At 49.1% G+C, this 14,404-nt stretch overlaps 1 protein-coding gene across 1 annotated transcript in view; it reads left to right on the top strand.

The window, feature by feature from the left end:
- LOC144139218 (acetylcholinesterase-1-like) overlaps positions 1-6,874 on the top strand; it is a 30,509-nt gene extending 23,635 nt beyond the window's left edge. The window contains exons 5-6 of the mRNA XM_077671638.1: positions 294-487; positions 6,441-6,874. Of these exons, the coding sequence (XP_077527764.1) occupies positions 294-487; positions 6,441-6,579 (333 nt within the window). The 3' untranslated portion in view covers positions 6,580-6,874. The remainder of the gene's footprint in view (positions 1-293; positions 488-6,440) is intronic.
- The last annotated feature ends 7,530 nt before the right edge of the window (positions 6,875-14,404 follow it).

Raw genomic sequence — 14,404 nt, 5'->3', positions numbered from 1 at the left:
AGATTTCCCTCTAGCATATATATTAGTATGAAACGCTGTGGTTTGTAGTGCTGACTCTCCTCTTGCCAATATTAGGTCGTTCTAGCAAGAAATTTAAAAGCTTTACAAAATGTCATGCTTTATTTTTAAGGAACATCTGTCGTGACTGCAATAGAGCTGAGTGAGTCGTTGCCAAAGGCTGGTTCTTTCATACTAAAAGAAGTTGTATTTTGTCTTTATGTGCCCCTAAATTGAAGGAAGTTACTGCAACCATCGTACTAACCGCGCGTCTTTCGCTTCATTGTCTCCCGCAGGGAGTGGAGGTGTACTTCTACCTGTTCGACTACCGTAGCAAGAATTCAATCTACCCACCATGGATGGGAGTGGTACACACGGCAGAGCTGAACTACCTCTTCGGCGAGCCCTATTTCACGTCCTGGTATACCAACGAAGAGCGGAGGTTCAGCAGTACGATCGTCGACATCTGGGCGACCTTCGCCAGGAAGGGGTACGAGTCCAATTGACGTTTCTTAATTAATGAGGCGCTGAATTGAATTTGTTAACCTTCTCTTAACAAACTGTCAAAATAGGAAAGAGGTACACGTTGGTACACGTCGAGCTGATACACGTTGGTACACGTTGGTACACGTATAGAGAGCTAATTGGTGCACGTCGAGCTGATACACGCTGGTAGACGTATAGAAGGCTAATTGGTACACGTCGAGCTGATACACGTTGGTACACGTATAGAGGACTAATTGTTACACGTCGAGCTGATACACGTTGGTACACGTTGGTACACGAATAGAGGGTTAATTGGTACGCGTCGAGCTGATACACGTTGGTACACGTATAGAGGGCTAATTGGTACACGTCGAGCTGATACACGTTGGTACACGTTTCTACACGTATAGAGGGCTAATTAGTACACGTCAAGCTGATACACGTTGGTACACACTGGTACACGTATAGAGGGTTAGTTGGTACACGTCGAGCTGCTACACGTTGGTACACGTCGGTACACGTATAGAAGGATAATTGGTACACGTCGAGCTGATACACGTTGGTACACGTATAGAAGGACAGTTGGTACACGTCGAGCTGATACACCTTGGTACACGTTGGTACACGTATAGAGGGCTAATTGGTACACGTCGAGCTGATACACGTTAGTACACGTTGATACAAGTATAGAGGGCTAATTGGTACACGTCGAGCTGATACACGTTGGTACACGTATAGAGGGATAATTTGTACATGTCGAGCAGATACACGTTGGTACACGTATAGAGGGCTAATTGGTACACGTCGAGCTGATATACGTTGGTACACGCTCGTACACGTATAGAGGGCTAATTTGTACACTTCGAGCTGATACACGCTGGTACACGTATAGAGGGCTAATTGGTACACGTCGAGCTGTTACACGTTGGTACACGTTGGTACATGTATAGAGGGCTAATTGGTACACGTTGAGCTGATACACGCTGGTACACGTTGGTACACGTATAGAGGGCTAATTGGTACACGTCGAGCTTAGGAGAGAACCCTTGCACTGCTAAGGCTGTACTAAAGACGTAAAGAGACGAGGAAACACAATACGAACAACAATCTTGTCTGGGCTCAGTTTTTGTTTGACGATGGACTTCCGACAAGCCGTCGACGGACCGGCCGGCCGACTGGTTTTGCCGCTGGTTTTCATCCGTCACTGTTCGTGTGCTGCAGTCCAGCCAGTCAAGAGAAACTTTACGCGTCACAAGTACCGTGACCAAATCAGGCAAGCAGGATGAAGAAAGGGAAGCAGCCCTTTCGGATTGATTTTGTTTTTGTCAAGAAATTCGCGGAAGCGCACCCAGAGTCGTCAGAACATAGCCTGAAAACAACATGTAATTACACAATTACACAATGTTTGCGCATGCGAACGAAAGTTTGACATCGACCTAAATGCAGCCGTACGGCTACAAAGGAAAGATATACAACGTAAAGCTATAAAGGAAAGCAATGCCCCAAAGGAAAGCATCAAAAGAAAGCTACAAAGAAAGGCACTGCAGCCGTATGGCTGCATTGAAGTGGATGTCAAACTTTCCTTCGCAGAAACTTACTCCACCTTGGGGATTTCACCTAAATCTGGTCGAATAACACCTGTCCATCACTTCGAGATGTTGATCAATTCGCTCTCGCGCTACAAACGACTTGCCTGAAGGTTAGCTCAGTTGAAGAGCGACCGCTCCGGTTACGTGGGGGTCCCGGGTTCGAATCCTGGAACAGGATGAATTTTTCTTCAACTTCGAAGTTTCTGAGAAAGCTGTATAGCTTACCTTTGTAGCCGTACGGCTGCATTCAGGGGATTTAAGACTTTCCTTCGCAGAAACTTACTCCACCTTGGGGGTTTTCCCTAAATCCGGTCGATTAATGTTTGCGCATGTTTCTAGCGTCCCTTTAAGAGACGCTTTAAAATGCAAAAGAACGGAAATCTTAGCGCGTGGTCGTGTGTATTTATCTTCTTAGTCAACGTCTTTCCGCGCCAATTGTTAAGAATAAAAAGGAAGGGAACGTGACTCCATGCTCCCGAAAACGAGGGAATTCAATGTTTGCATTAGTTGTCTTCCATGGCTAGGAGCCAGCATATCAGCTGTAACAGGGGCTGTTATTGACTGTACTAGTTTGTCAGCCATACTTTCGTCTAACAGGATGCATCACTCCAGTTCATGGTAGCCCCGAGCATTACGTGGACGAAAGGATGGGAGGAGGGGGAATTTCGACCATCAGTCCTAATTGTGATGCAATGATATTATGGTCTCATTGTAAGCAGCCCAACAAGGCTGGTTCGCTACACTCTAGGCAGCACGGTATAATACGTAATCTTTTGTCAAAATTGTCTAGGTCAAGCCGAAAGTGCGCAGACCGCAAAACATTCAATGTACAGGCTCACGTTCTGAGCGAGGTTGAAACGTGTTATGCCGGAAAGCTACAAGAAACACCTTTCTTTCTTACTGTCATAAAATATTGTGGTCACATTTAAAGGTAAAATTTATTCTTTGAATTCTCTCATAGTCTAGTAGGCTTAGTTCTGGCCTAGAAAATTTTGCCAACGAGTGTACATCTAAATGTCTTTCAGTGATGCGAGAAAACGGAGCACGCCTTACAATCGGGATTTAAGAGGATGCAGAGAAAATAAAACTTTATTCTACTTGAAAGACCTTGCCTTTGGTAACTCCCATAGCTGCATTCTAGCCAAAAAACACGTTTTTTAACTGGAGAAATGGAAGAAATACGAGCAAAAAATCATTCAAATTTCGCGCTGCAGTGACGTAATATGGCAAGGAGTGACGTACTGTGGGCAAGAACTAAAAGCATAGATACCATTTTGCTAATTGCCCGTAAGCGTTCAAATAAAACGATCAAACGTAACTAAAGGCACCACTATAAATGATCAGTCCTATTCCGTGACGTCACAAAACAATATTCCGTAAAAAAACGCACGAAAGTGGCTTGGAAGACGCCACTGATGATTTGCTTTCATACTTTTGAGATTATTTGTTTCAAATTCGCGATAAAATTGTAATCATTGCGACAAGGGAGTCAATTTAAAAATAAAACTTGCATTTTGTCTGCACGAAGCATTTAAAAGGACTTAAACGGCTGGTGAAAAACTTTAAAAAAAATTGTTGGGGGCATTGCTTCATGGTTTTCTTGACGCTTAATTCGAAAAGCATGATTATTTTATGTGTAAATACCCCCAAACCATCTTTTTTCGTCAAAACAAACTACCGCTGCCCGGGGGGCACGGCGAGAGCCCCGGCTGCCTTTCGCGATTGGCTGGCGGCAGATGACGTCATATTCGGAAGTGCCGGCGCTGCGGTGACCACTCGGCCCAAAGAGCTCGTTCTGTTCCCGTTCAGGTACGGGCCAGAAAGTCCTCTGGTGAATGGAAAAGTCACACAATTTTTCCTTAGTATAGGAGAGCCTGAGGGAATTATAAACGTAACAAGTTGGCTCGCGGCGAGCTTCAGAACGCGGTTCTCCCCAACGGCTCATGGCCGACTTCTGTTTCTCGGATGCAGGGAAGTTGGGCAGATATTGGTTCGCCGCTTTCACTACCAGCGTTGTTCACAATTCCTAGTACAATTTTTCAACACACCATCAATCCCTTCCTCGCATGTGTAACTTAGTTTTTGCATTCGGACAGGCGGTAACAAGCTATGTGCAGCGGCCCGCGATGCGCGCAAGCAGCAGCTAACGAGCGTCGCCGCGTCGCGTGGAGGTGCTGGTGCTGGGTCGCTGGGCGGCCGGTCAGCAGAACGTGGCATTGCTGCACGTGGCTGCACATACGCAGATTTAGAATAGGAGAACCTAACGTTGGTGCCCCCCCCCCCCCCCCAAGAAAAAAAAAATGTGCAGGAACCCAAACGCAGCACACTGGCCCGCGACGAGCTTTAGAAGAACGCCTCCCTCAACAGCTCTAGCCGGCTTGGGTTGCACGGATCGCCTCGGATGTTGGGAACTTTCGGCTTAGCATCCAGGCAGATATTTGGTCGCTACTATCTGTACAATTGCGAATGACTATCCTGGACACAGTTTTTCGCCACACTGTCATCCCTTTTCTCGCATGTGGAAGCATATTTTCACGTTGATAGTCATTCTAGCGATAGGGGCTGTGTTCATTCATGCGCGCAGGTAGCGCCATCCATCGGCCTCTCACCACATCTCGTGCTCGGGCAGGTGCATTTGCTGCCGTCGACGAGCCTCCGCGACCGGTCGGCCCTTCGCACCGCGATTCGAATTCGATCACCTCTTTCAAAATCACCTTGTTGGATGACAATCCCTAGCACAGTTTTTCACCACACTATCATCCACTCTCTTGCACGTTTACCTTGCTTTTCGCGACTGCCTTGTTTCTGGACAGCAGCGAAAGGGGGTTGCTGCCGTGTGCGCGGTTCGAACCACATTGTGTGCCGTACGGGAATGCACGACCGGCGAGTGTGCGGAGCGCTCCCACACGCAGAAAACGCTTCATGCTTTCCAGCTTGTTGATTTCTTCTTAAAATCTACCTACTTAGCTAAGCTGTCGTCATAGCTAACAATGTTGATCGGGCAAATGAACAGGAAGTTCGGGAAACTCAGAGCTGCGGTACCACAAATTTTCTGATCCCCTAATAATAATGGATCAGAACTTGCGGTACCTATGCATTTGTTTGAGTCCGTCGCTTCGCATATGAAGCACAGAGCACCCGACGACACGGCCGTACCCGACTACTCGTGAAGGCAATGTAGTAGCCACGGGCGCTCGGGTAGGAAATCGCTGCTATCTAGGAGTCGCTTTAGGGAACCACTAAAAAGACAGTGGCATAACGGTTAAAAAACATCGCCGAAGCAACTCTGGACAATAAAGATAAAAAGACGGCATTTACCACCCCAGATGGCCGTTATGAATTTAATGTGATGCCGTTCGGCCTTTGTAATGCCCCGGCTACATTCGAACGCATGATGGACACTGTGCTTCGTGGCCTCAAATGGAAAACGTGGCTATGTTATCTTGACGACGTAGTAATCTTTTCGTCCACATTTTCGCAGCATCTCGAGCGCCTTGATCAGGTGCTAACTTGCCTTTCTAATGCCGGCCTGCAAATGAATACTAAAAAATTCCCGCGGCTTCCCGAGGGGAAGCCGCGGGAACGCGAGGCGAGGGGAACACGAGTAAATGCAGAGCATTGGGGCCTCAGTACTGGTTAAAGGCAGTGTTGCTTCCATCGCTTCTTCCGTGATGCTGGAGTAGCAGACACGAGTAAACGTGGGAGCGAGCGTCAACCAAGGAAGGAAGGAGCAACGCAGTGACTGAAGCACGAGCGACCGCTAGCCGCTTTATATTTGCAGCGCGCACAGTAGAGGGAGAGCAGTACGGGGGGGAGAGCGCGCATGCGCAAGCAGTGCGCGCCCTTCCACGCCCCACCGCGCTGCTATCACGCACCTGTTACGCCGAGACCGCGACGGAGCGAACGGGCTGACTACGACGCATGCGCGCGCCAGCTGCTGTTGAGAGAGAGGAGGGAAGGAGGAGAGGCGCACCTGCTGCGGACGCGGAGCTGTGGACGCCGTCCGACGCAGGAAGAGGCGAGGCTAAGAAATGCTCTGCATTTAGTAAAGTGCAGATTACACGTCCGCTTCATTCGGAACTTCGCCCGCAAAACGAAGTAGCGTCATCTTCCGAATATGACGCTACTTCCGGTCGCTGCCTCTCGGTTTCTCGCTCTTCCGGCGATACGGGAGAGAGCAGTAGGCGGGGCGTAGGGTCAACTTTACCGACGAATACCTCTGTCCCCAAGCTGAAAATGACCAAAAAAACTTTACAGGCATAAACCAACCAATGCATTAACTGCGAAAAATATATTGTTACCCCATCCTAAAAGCACTTCAGTAGCCCTTTAAGGTGCACTCTTTACTAACAGCGCTTTCGCTTTCAGGAGGCCGCCTGCCGCCCTTGGATGGCCCAGATACTTGTGGAATCGACCGCGCTACCTTCGACTGAGACCGGACCGATTCACGAAAGGCCGGGGACCACGCGAGGAGTGGTGTCGACTTTGGAACGCAGCAATTACGTGACGCCGCCTTGGAATCGTTCTCGCTCTGGCATTGTCGACGATTCGTGTCGCCTCCCTGAGAACAATCGCGCCGCTCCATTGGTGCGGTCAAGTGACTTTTTCGAATTCCAAGTTGTGTGAGTCACATGGGTTCAAATTGTAAGCTGTTGGTGCGCGTACATGGCGCTATGGGACAAGATGGACAACGACAAGGACAGTATTTCAAGTGCTAAATTTGTATCTGTTGTAGGGAATATGTTCGAATTATTCACCATACTATGATTTAAACTGCGATCTTTTATAAGCCTTGTTGAGAGGGGCAGCGCCGTTTAAATATGTTGAAGTGGTGGCAACTGCGGTTTTATCTTTGCGCAGTTCAAGCATATTGAAGCGTTTCATTAGTTAGCTATATATTTTGGGGGAAAAAACGTATGTTTGGATCGCAAACGTCGGTATCGCCTAATGGAAAGTGAAGGCTCAATAGAGTGATATTGAGAAGCTGCCTAAATTTGTAACTTCGATACTGTTCGGATAAAAAAAAACCCTTCTTCAGTTTAATCTTCTCTACTGAAATGCCCCATGAGCTAATAGCCTTGAAAGGTTGGTTTACGACTTATCGTGTCGGCTTCGCTGTCTTCGGCCATATAAACTTTTTTTTCCTTGCCTATAGTTAGGTTTTTATAGTGGGTCTTTTTCAATAAATCGTCGGAATTTAATTATACTAAAAAAAATCACGCCATATCCACGGAATGAATGATGATAAGTGGGGCGAAGCTCGAGAGGGGAGATCATCGGTAACCGTAACTCTCCCGTGAAAGTTCGCCCATTACATCATTAAGAAAGGAGGAGGAGGAATAAACTTTTATTAAACAGCAAGGTGCTGGTGTCAGGGGCACCCGCCCGGTGAGAGGAGTCCTCAGTCCAGGACCCCTTGGAGGCTACCGGCCTTCTTCGCTCTCTCGACCAACGTTTGCTGGTCGGAGAGGTCAGAACTGGTCAGCATCTCCACCCACTGCTGAAAGGAGGGATTGGGGTTTGGTTTGAGCTGTGGCGTGTGGGAGCACTCCCAAACGATGTGGTATAGGGTGCCTGTCTGCGGGCAGTATTTGCAGCTGGCAGTGTATTGTGTCGGGTACATGGCGTGAAGTATGCTGTTGTGAGGATAAGTGTTTGTTTGGAGTCGCCGTAGCGTGGTGGCGTCTTCTTTGGCTAGTCGGTGGTCCGGCGCTGGATATTTGCGACGAGCCTGTCTGTAGTGTGATAATATTTCTGCGTATGTGTGAAGAGGCATAGACTTGGGATATGAATCTCTCTGTTCGTGTGGTTCCCTCTCGGAGACGGCCCGGTGTGTATGTTCTCGGGCTGCGGCGTGAGCCGCTTCGTTTCCTTCGAGGGCGGTGTGTCCGGGCGACCATACGATTTCTATGCTTGGCAATTGGGGGTGTCGTTGCAGTATGTGCAGAGCGGGTTTTGAAATTCTTCCATTTAAGTAGTTGCGGCACGCCGTCTGTGAGTCGGTGATGATGGTGATGTACTCTTTTCCAGTGGTGGCTGCGAGGGCAATTGCGGCTTCTTCTGCTATCTCCGTTGACTTTGTTAGGACGGTCGCTGCCGATAGCTCTTTTCCTGCTGCGTCGATTACGCTGATTGCGTGAGCCGGCTGGTCCTGGTAGGGCGATGCGTCTGTGTACCTGGTGGTCGGCACATATTGAAACCGTTTGCGGATGTATCCGATTCGAGCCTGCCGTCTTGCTTTGTTGTATTCGGGGTGCATATTACGGGGGATCGGTGCTATCCGTATGTTCTGTCGGATGATAGGTGGGATGCGCGTTTTCTGGTCCTGCTGAGAAGGAACGGGGTAGCCAAGTTGAGATAAAGTGAAGCGGCCGGCAGAGGTGAGGCGTAGTCGGCGGAATTGGGAAGTCTGATGTGCCTCACATATTTCTTCCCAGGTGTTGGATATTCCTAGTTGCAGGAGCTTCTTTGTCGAGGTTTTCGGGGGGAGACCGAGTGCTGTTTTGAATGCTTGTCGTATCATAACATTAAGCTTGGCAATTTCGGCGGGTTTCAGACTTAGATAGGGTGTTCCGTAAGCAATTCGACTGATGAGAATAGCCTGTATTATGCGGATAGTATCCTTTTCTTTCAGCCCTGAGCGTCTTTGGGAAATCCTGTGTATAAGGTGCATTATTTGGGTAACAGTGCGTTGAAGTGGTAAGATGGTTTGCGATCCTGATCCGTCTCTAGGAATCGTCAAGCCAAGAATACGCAGGTGCGGTACGTTGGGGATGGTTTGTCCATCGATGGTAACTGTAGGGTCTGGTATTGTGTCCGCGTTCTTTTTGGATAGCCGTTTACGGAGTGTTAGCAAGGCTGATTTTTCAGGGGCACACTGGAGGCCTCGGGCGCGTAAATACTCCTGCGTTGTATTTATTGCGTCTTGTAGGGCTTCTTGTTGTTCTCCAATGGAGCCGGTCGGTGTCCACAGTGTGAGGTCGTCGGCATAAATGGCGTGCCGTAAGTTCGGGATGTTTAGGAGCTGTGGAGGCAGGTCTTTCATGGCCAGATTAAAAAGCAATGGCGAGATTACCGAGCCTTGCGGTGTTCCTTTTGGGCATACTGGGAATGTATCAGATCGTAGGTGTCCAATGCCTATAGTGGCGGTGCGGTCGGTGAGGAAGGCTTTGACGTATTCGTATAGTCTTTCCCCGCAATGTATGGAGTTCAAGCCTCGCAGTATGGCCGAATGCGAGACGTGATCAAATGCTCCTTTAATGTCAATTGCCAATATAGAGTATTTGTGCTGATTTGAAAGCCGTTGAATTACATCTTCTTTCAGCCGCAACAGTACGTCCTGTGTGGACAGATGTGGTCGGAATCCGTACATTGTGGGGGGGAAGTAATCGTTGTCCTCTATGTACGTCGAAAGGCGGTTGTGTACTAAGTGCTCCAGCACTTTACCTACGCATGATGTCAGCGAAATGGGCCGGAGATTCTTTGGGACTAAAGGTTTGCCTGCCTTCGGAATTAGAGTGACGTCGGCATGTTTCCACTGCGGTGGTAAAATTCCTGTTGTCCATTGGCTATTGATGTAGTCCAATAGTTGATGTAGTGTTAGAGGGTCGAGGTTGCGTAGTAATTTGTTGGGTACTTGATCACGACCAGGGGCGGTGTTCCGAGTGAGGTTTCTTGTTACCGCTTCTATTTCCTGTATCGTGAAGGGGGCATCCAGATCTTGGTTAGGGTTACCAGTATAGGTAGGTTGCACGGATGTGTTGTGCGTCGTCGTAGCCTTTAGGGGTGCCATGATTTCATTAAGTAAGTCCTGTTCAGTACCGGGGTAGTTATGGATAAGTCTCCGAATTTGGTGGCTGATGGCAGTTTTGGTTTCGTGAGTACCCATGAGAGTCCTCAGAAGATTCCATGTTTTGCGTGTACCAAGTGTCCCCTGTAGTTTGTCGCAAAATTGTGTCCAGTTTTGTCGGCTTAAGTGGTTCGCGTATTCTTCTGCTTCTTTAGTCAGTTTTGCGATGCGGAGTTTAAGCTTGCGGTTTGTTTTTCTATTTTTCCAGCGTTTCATCAGTCCTTGACGGGCATCCCAAAGGTGCTGGAGGTGGGTGTCAACAGCGGGGTAATCTTGCGTCAGCGGAAGCTCTCTGGTGTGCTTTTTGAGGAGGTCTAGCAGCTCCTTGGTCCACTCTTTTAGATTTCGGATTGGATTATCCGGTGTTTCTTCTCGGAATTTCTTCCAGTCTGTTATGCGAGATGTACCCAGTCTTTGGTTCCCACGTGACCGATTTGGAATCTGGAGTTCTATTATATAATGGTCGCTGCCAAGAGTTTCTGCGAGACAGCGCCATGAAAAATCTGTTATATTGCGCGTGAGCGTTAAGTCTGGTGAGGTGTCTCGGGAGACACTATTGCCAATTCTCGTGGGTGTATGAGGTTGGTTGCAGAGGGTTAAGCAACTTTGTTGGATTGCTTCCTGTAACAGGGTACCTTTGCGGGTGTTACGGGCGTAGCCCCAAGCCGTATGAGGCGCATTAAAGTCCCCTACTATTACCAGCTGATTTCCTTTGGCCCGTATGGTGGCTTCTCTTATCATGGAGTTAATTCCCGGTAGATGCCCAGAGGGTGGACTGTAGATATTAAGAAGGTACAGGCGTGGCTGTTTCTTGGTGGACGGAAGGAGCTCCACGAATGCGTAATCTATGGTTGTTGAGAGTGCGTGTAGCTGGGCAGTCCATGTGTTTCGCACCAGTATTGCCGTACGGGCCTGTGGGGTTGTACAAAAAGCATTGTAGTCTCGAAGGGCAACCCGATTGACGTCTACTTCCTGCAGGGCTATGATGTCCGGAAAACGTTGTTGTGAAAACTGTAGCAATGAACTCTTCTTATTTCGGAATGAATGACAATTCCATTGCCAAATAACCATGTTGTTTCGGGAGGGGGCAGAACCCGTGTTATGTAGAGAGCATTGAAGACTCGCCATCGTCCCAGTTAGATTCGGCCGGGTCTTTCGGGCTCTGTGGTAGAGGGCTGTGTTTAGGTGTCTTGGGCCGCTTGCGCTTGTTTGCCTCTATGACCGTGAGCCGCTCGTCAAGTTGTTGGTATTGGGTCTGGAACTTCTGAACCGCGTCGTGAATGAAGCGTTTAAGATCTTCGAATGATGACAGTAGAGTCGTGTTTGTGGGAGGGTATTGCGGTTGTGACGTGGTTGAGGTGTTCGTGTTTTCAGAGGTCGGAGCTGTAGTAATTACTGTGTTGGTATTATCAATAGTCCTGGTTATTTCCGGTGATGTGACCTGACGTTGCATTTGGGTTCGGAGTTCAGCTATTTGTTGCTCCAGAATGTTGAACTGGTTTGACTTTTCTTCCAGTAAGGCTTTGAGCTGAGCGTTTTCTTGCCTTAGTGCTTCATTTTGTGCATCGTGATTGGACAGGGTGGGGAGTTGGGGTGTTTCGCGTAGTGGGAGAGGGGGAAAATGCGTTTGAGCAGTGGGTGGAGAAGCGGCAACTGCCGACCAGCTCACCTGTGGTTGTTGGTGGCGGGTTTCCAGGGCAGGAGGATGCAGGTGGTGCTGCACAGGTTGGTATCGATGATATAGGTTGTCCTGAAGTTTCAGTTCACGTTCACGCACTCGGAGGGGTGGTGGTGGAGGTCTAAGTTTGCGTTTGCAGTCCTTGCTGGCTGTTAGATGCTCTAGTCCACAAAGCTGACACTTTGGCTTACACGTGTGGTCCGGCGCAGGGTTCTTTGCATGACACTGTTTGCAAATGTCCACTTGTGGATTGGGGCACACGTCCTGTCGGTGCCCGAGAGCACCACACAGGGAGCAGCACTGGTACGTTCGCCTATAAGGTTTGCAGCGTGTGAGTATGCCGTACGCCCTTACGTAGAAGGGCACGTGTGGGCCTTCAAATGTGATGACTGCTGTGGTCGAGGCGCCGAGCATTCTTGCTTCTAGGATGGTTGGTCCAGTTGTGACGACGGCTTCGCGCAATTGGTCCGGTGTGGTGCCGGGGTCAATGCCATGTATAATCCCTCGAACGGTACCGGGCGGTGGTTTCAGATATGCGGTGACCTCGAAGGTGGCGGTTCCAAGCTGCAGGGTCGTGATACGCCGTAGAGCTTCTACGCAGTCTTCGTCTGGTGTGCTCACAGTGACGAGATTTTGCTGAGCTTGTGGTTGCGTGATGACTTGAGCGTAGAATCGGCGTTCTGGGATTCCGCTAGCTTGTTGGATGCTGTGCATGAGTTGTCTGTCAGGCCATGCAGCGATTCGGAGTCCCGAGCGCGGGCGAAAAACGATCTTATAGTCGCTTTCAGGGAGTTTGGGCGCAGGCGGAATACGAAGTAGTGGTATTTGCTTACTTGTAAGTCCCGCTTGTACTGCAGGTGGTGGCGGCTGCTTCTGCGACTGGCGCTCTCGTAGGATTTGTCGCCAAGGGTCATATTTTGGGAGAGTTCGGCCGCTGAGTGGGTCGAATTCCATTGTTTCTTCGGCAGCGGGGCTCATGGTTGCTGGGTTCGGCTGCATACGGAGCGCAGCTGGCGCGGAGAGCAGCGCCAGAGGCCGGCGTGGCTGTTCTTTGGCTGCCTAGGCCTGAGTAGGCCTAGCAGCCGCCGTGGCGTGGTCCGGTCTTCAGATGTTGGCTGTGGTCCCGTGAGGGGACCGAACTGACCTTGGGTGGTGTCCAGGCGCGCCGGATGACGTTACGGATCCGATGGGAGGGTTTTCAGCTAGTGGCGGGCAGTATTTCGGTGTGAAACAACTTTGATGCGGGAGCCCATGCGAAGCGGGTTTGCGTTGCTTGGCCCCCTAGCGGAGGATCCACATCATTAAGAAAGACGTAAGACTGTGTGCGTACATTGTACAAATCAACTTTTATTTTCGGAGTCAATGCTCCCAGGCCCAGACCTGGCGAAAGACCCCGCGCCATCGAGGACTACCCCGCACCTCCACCACAATTTGTCACGTAGGATGGGACACAACGGTAAAGAAAGAACTTTTAGTTAGGGCGAACTGTGCCCGAACAAGACGAGAGGAAACGAGCAAAGGTCCTTGCGTCTCGTTCGATCTCCGAGAACGACTGCCTGCGTTCGTGGCGTGATCTCTTGCGTGATCTCCCCCTCGCAGTGCACGTGCGCTCGCGCCTCCGTTGGCGAACACAGACAAGCTCGCGCTCCCGGTGCCGAGTTTGCGCTGCCGGTTGCAGCCGGTTCTTGCGCGTGCAACGCGGCCCACTTTGCGACATCTCCGAAAGCATGCGGCGGTCACGTACCACGAGACACAAGGGATGGACGGACCTATGACTTAAGGAGCTTCGCCCCTAAAAAATCCCGGGCCATCTCCACTAACGTGAAACCTGAAGGGAGGGGCGAAGCATGCAGTGTACAAATGTATTCTTGGCTCCTTGGCGTTTTTGCAAACGGAGATGAAACCCTTGGGGGGTAGAGATATACAGCTTTGCTGTAAAAGTCTCTTGTCTTTGAAGCACGAGGCGTAAACAAGTGCCCCAGTGCTTTTTTTTTTTTAGGACGCGTTACGAAGCAATCCAGCGCGAGGCGTAAACGAGTGTCCGAGTGTTTTATTACCGTAACGACATGAGACGACGATTACGACGACGAAAGGAGACGCCAACAGCCCCAGCCCTTAAGGAGCTTTGCCCCTAAAATTTTGTGTGCTATACCGACAAGCTGCGTGGTTACAATTATGCTAAAAAATTGTGTGCTATATTCAACAAGCTCCGTGATTACCAGCAAGCAAAGCCTTTAAGAACTAAGCTCTATATATAGATGCGGAAACCGTAAAATATAAAAAAAGAAGCGAAGCGGTTCGATGGTGTCGATGTTTTCTACAACTTCGGATCATTTCAAGTCAGCCCGTGTGAGATTGAAAAATGTCTTCATTTAAAAAGAGAAAATATGCAGAAAAATGCATGTTTAAAATCTCAAACTTCGCAAAACTATTTTTTTTAATTCAAATGCATAATTTTTAGAACTCACAAAAATATTTATTGGAGGTGACAAGGAAAGCAATTTCAAGAAAGTAGTCATGAAGGAATAACGGATGCGGCTCTTATCTCCGCCCAAATTTATTGCCTTGAACTCCCGAAGTGTTTTCTGAAACTTTACCAGAAGTAACTTCCGCAACATTTACTTGGTGTTTTCCAACTGAAAAAGCCCACTAGTACGGGCTTGTTGATACACCCTGATATTTGACAATCGTGCTTGGACGGGGCAAAAGAAGTGGAAGACTGGGCGCTGACTAACAACAAAGAATTTATTTGGCCGTGGAAGAATGTATAAAGCACCACAGCGAGCCGGCCTATTTGGGAGCGAT

This window comes from Haemaphysalis longicornis, unplaced genomic scaffold (assembly GCF_048455015.1).
Source record: "Haemaphysalis longicornis isolate Haplotype H1 unplaced genomic scaffold, Haemaphysalis longicornis Haplotype H1 scaffold_5, whole genome shotgun sequence".
NCBI classification, from domain to species: Eukaryota; Metazoa; Arthropoda; class Arachnida; order Ixodida; family Ixodidae; genus Haemaphysalis; species Haemaphysalis longicornis.
Note: the sequence above shows the minus strand (reverse complement) of the source record. Positions and strands in the feature narration are given on the sequence as shown.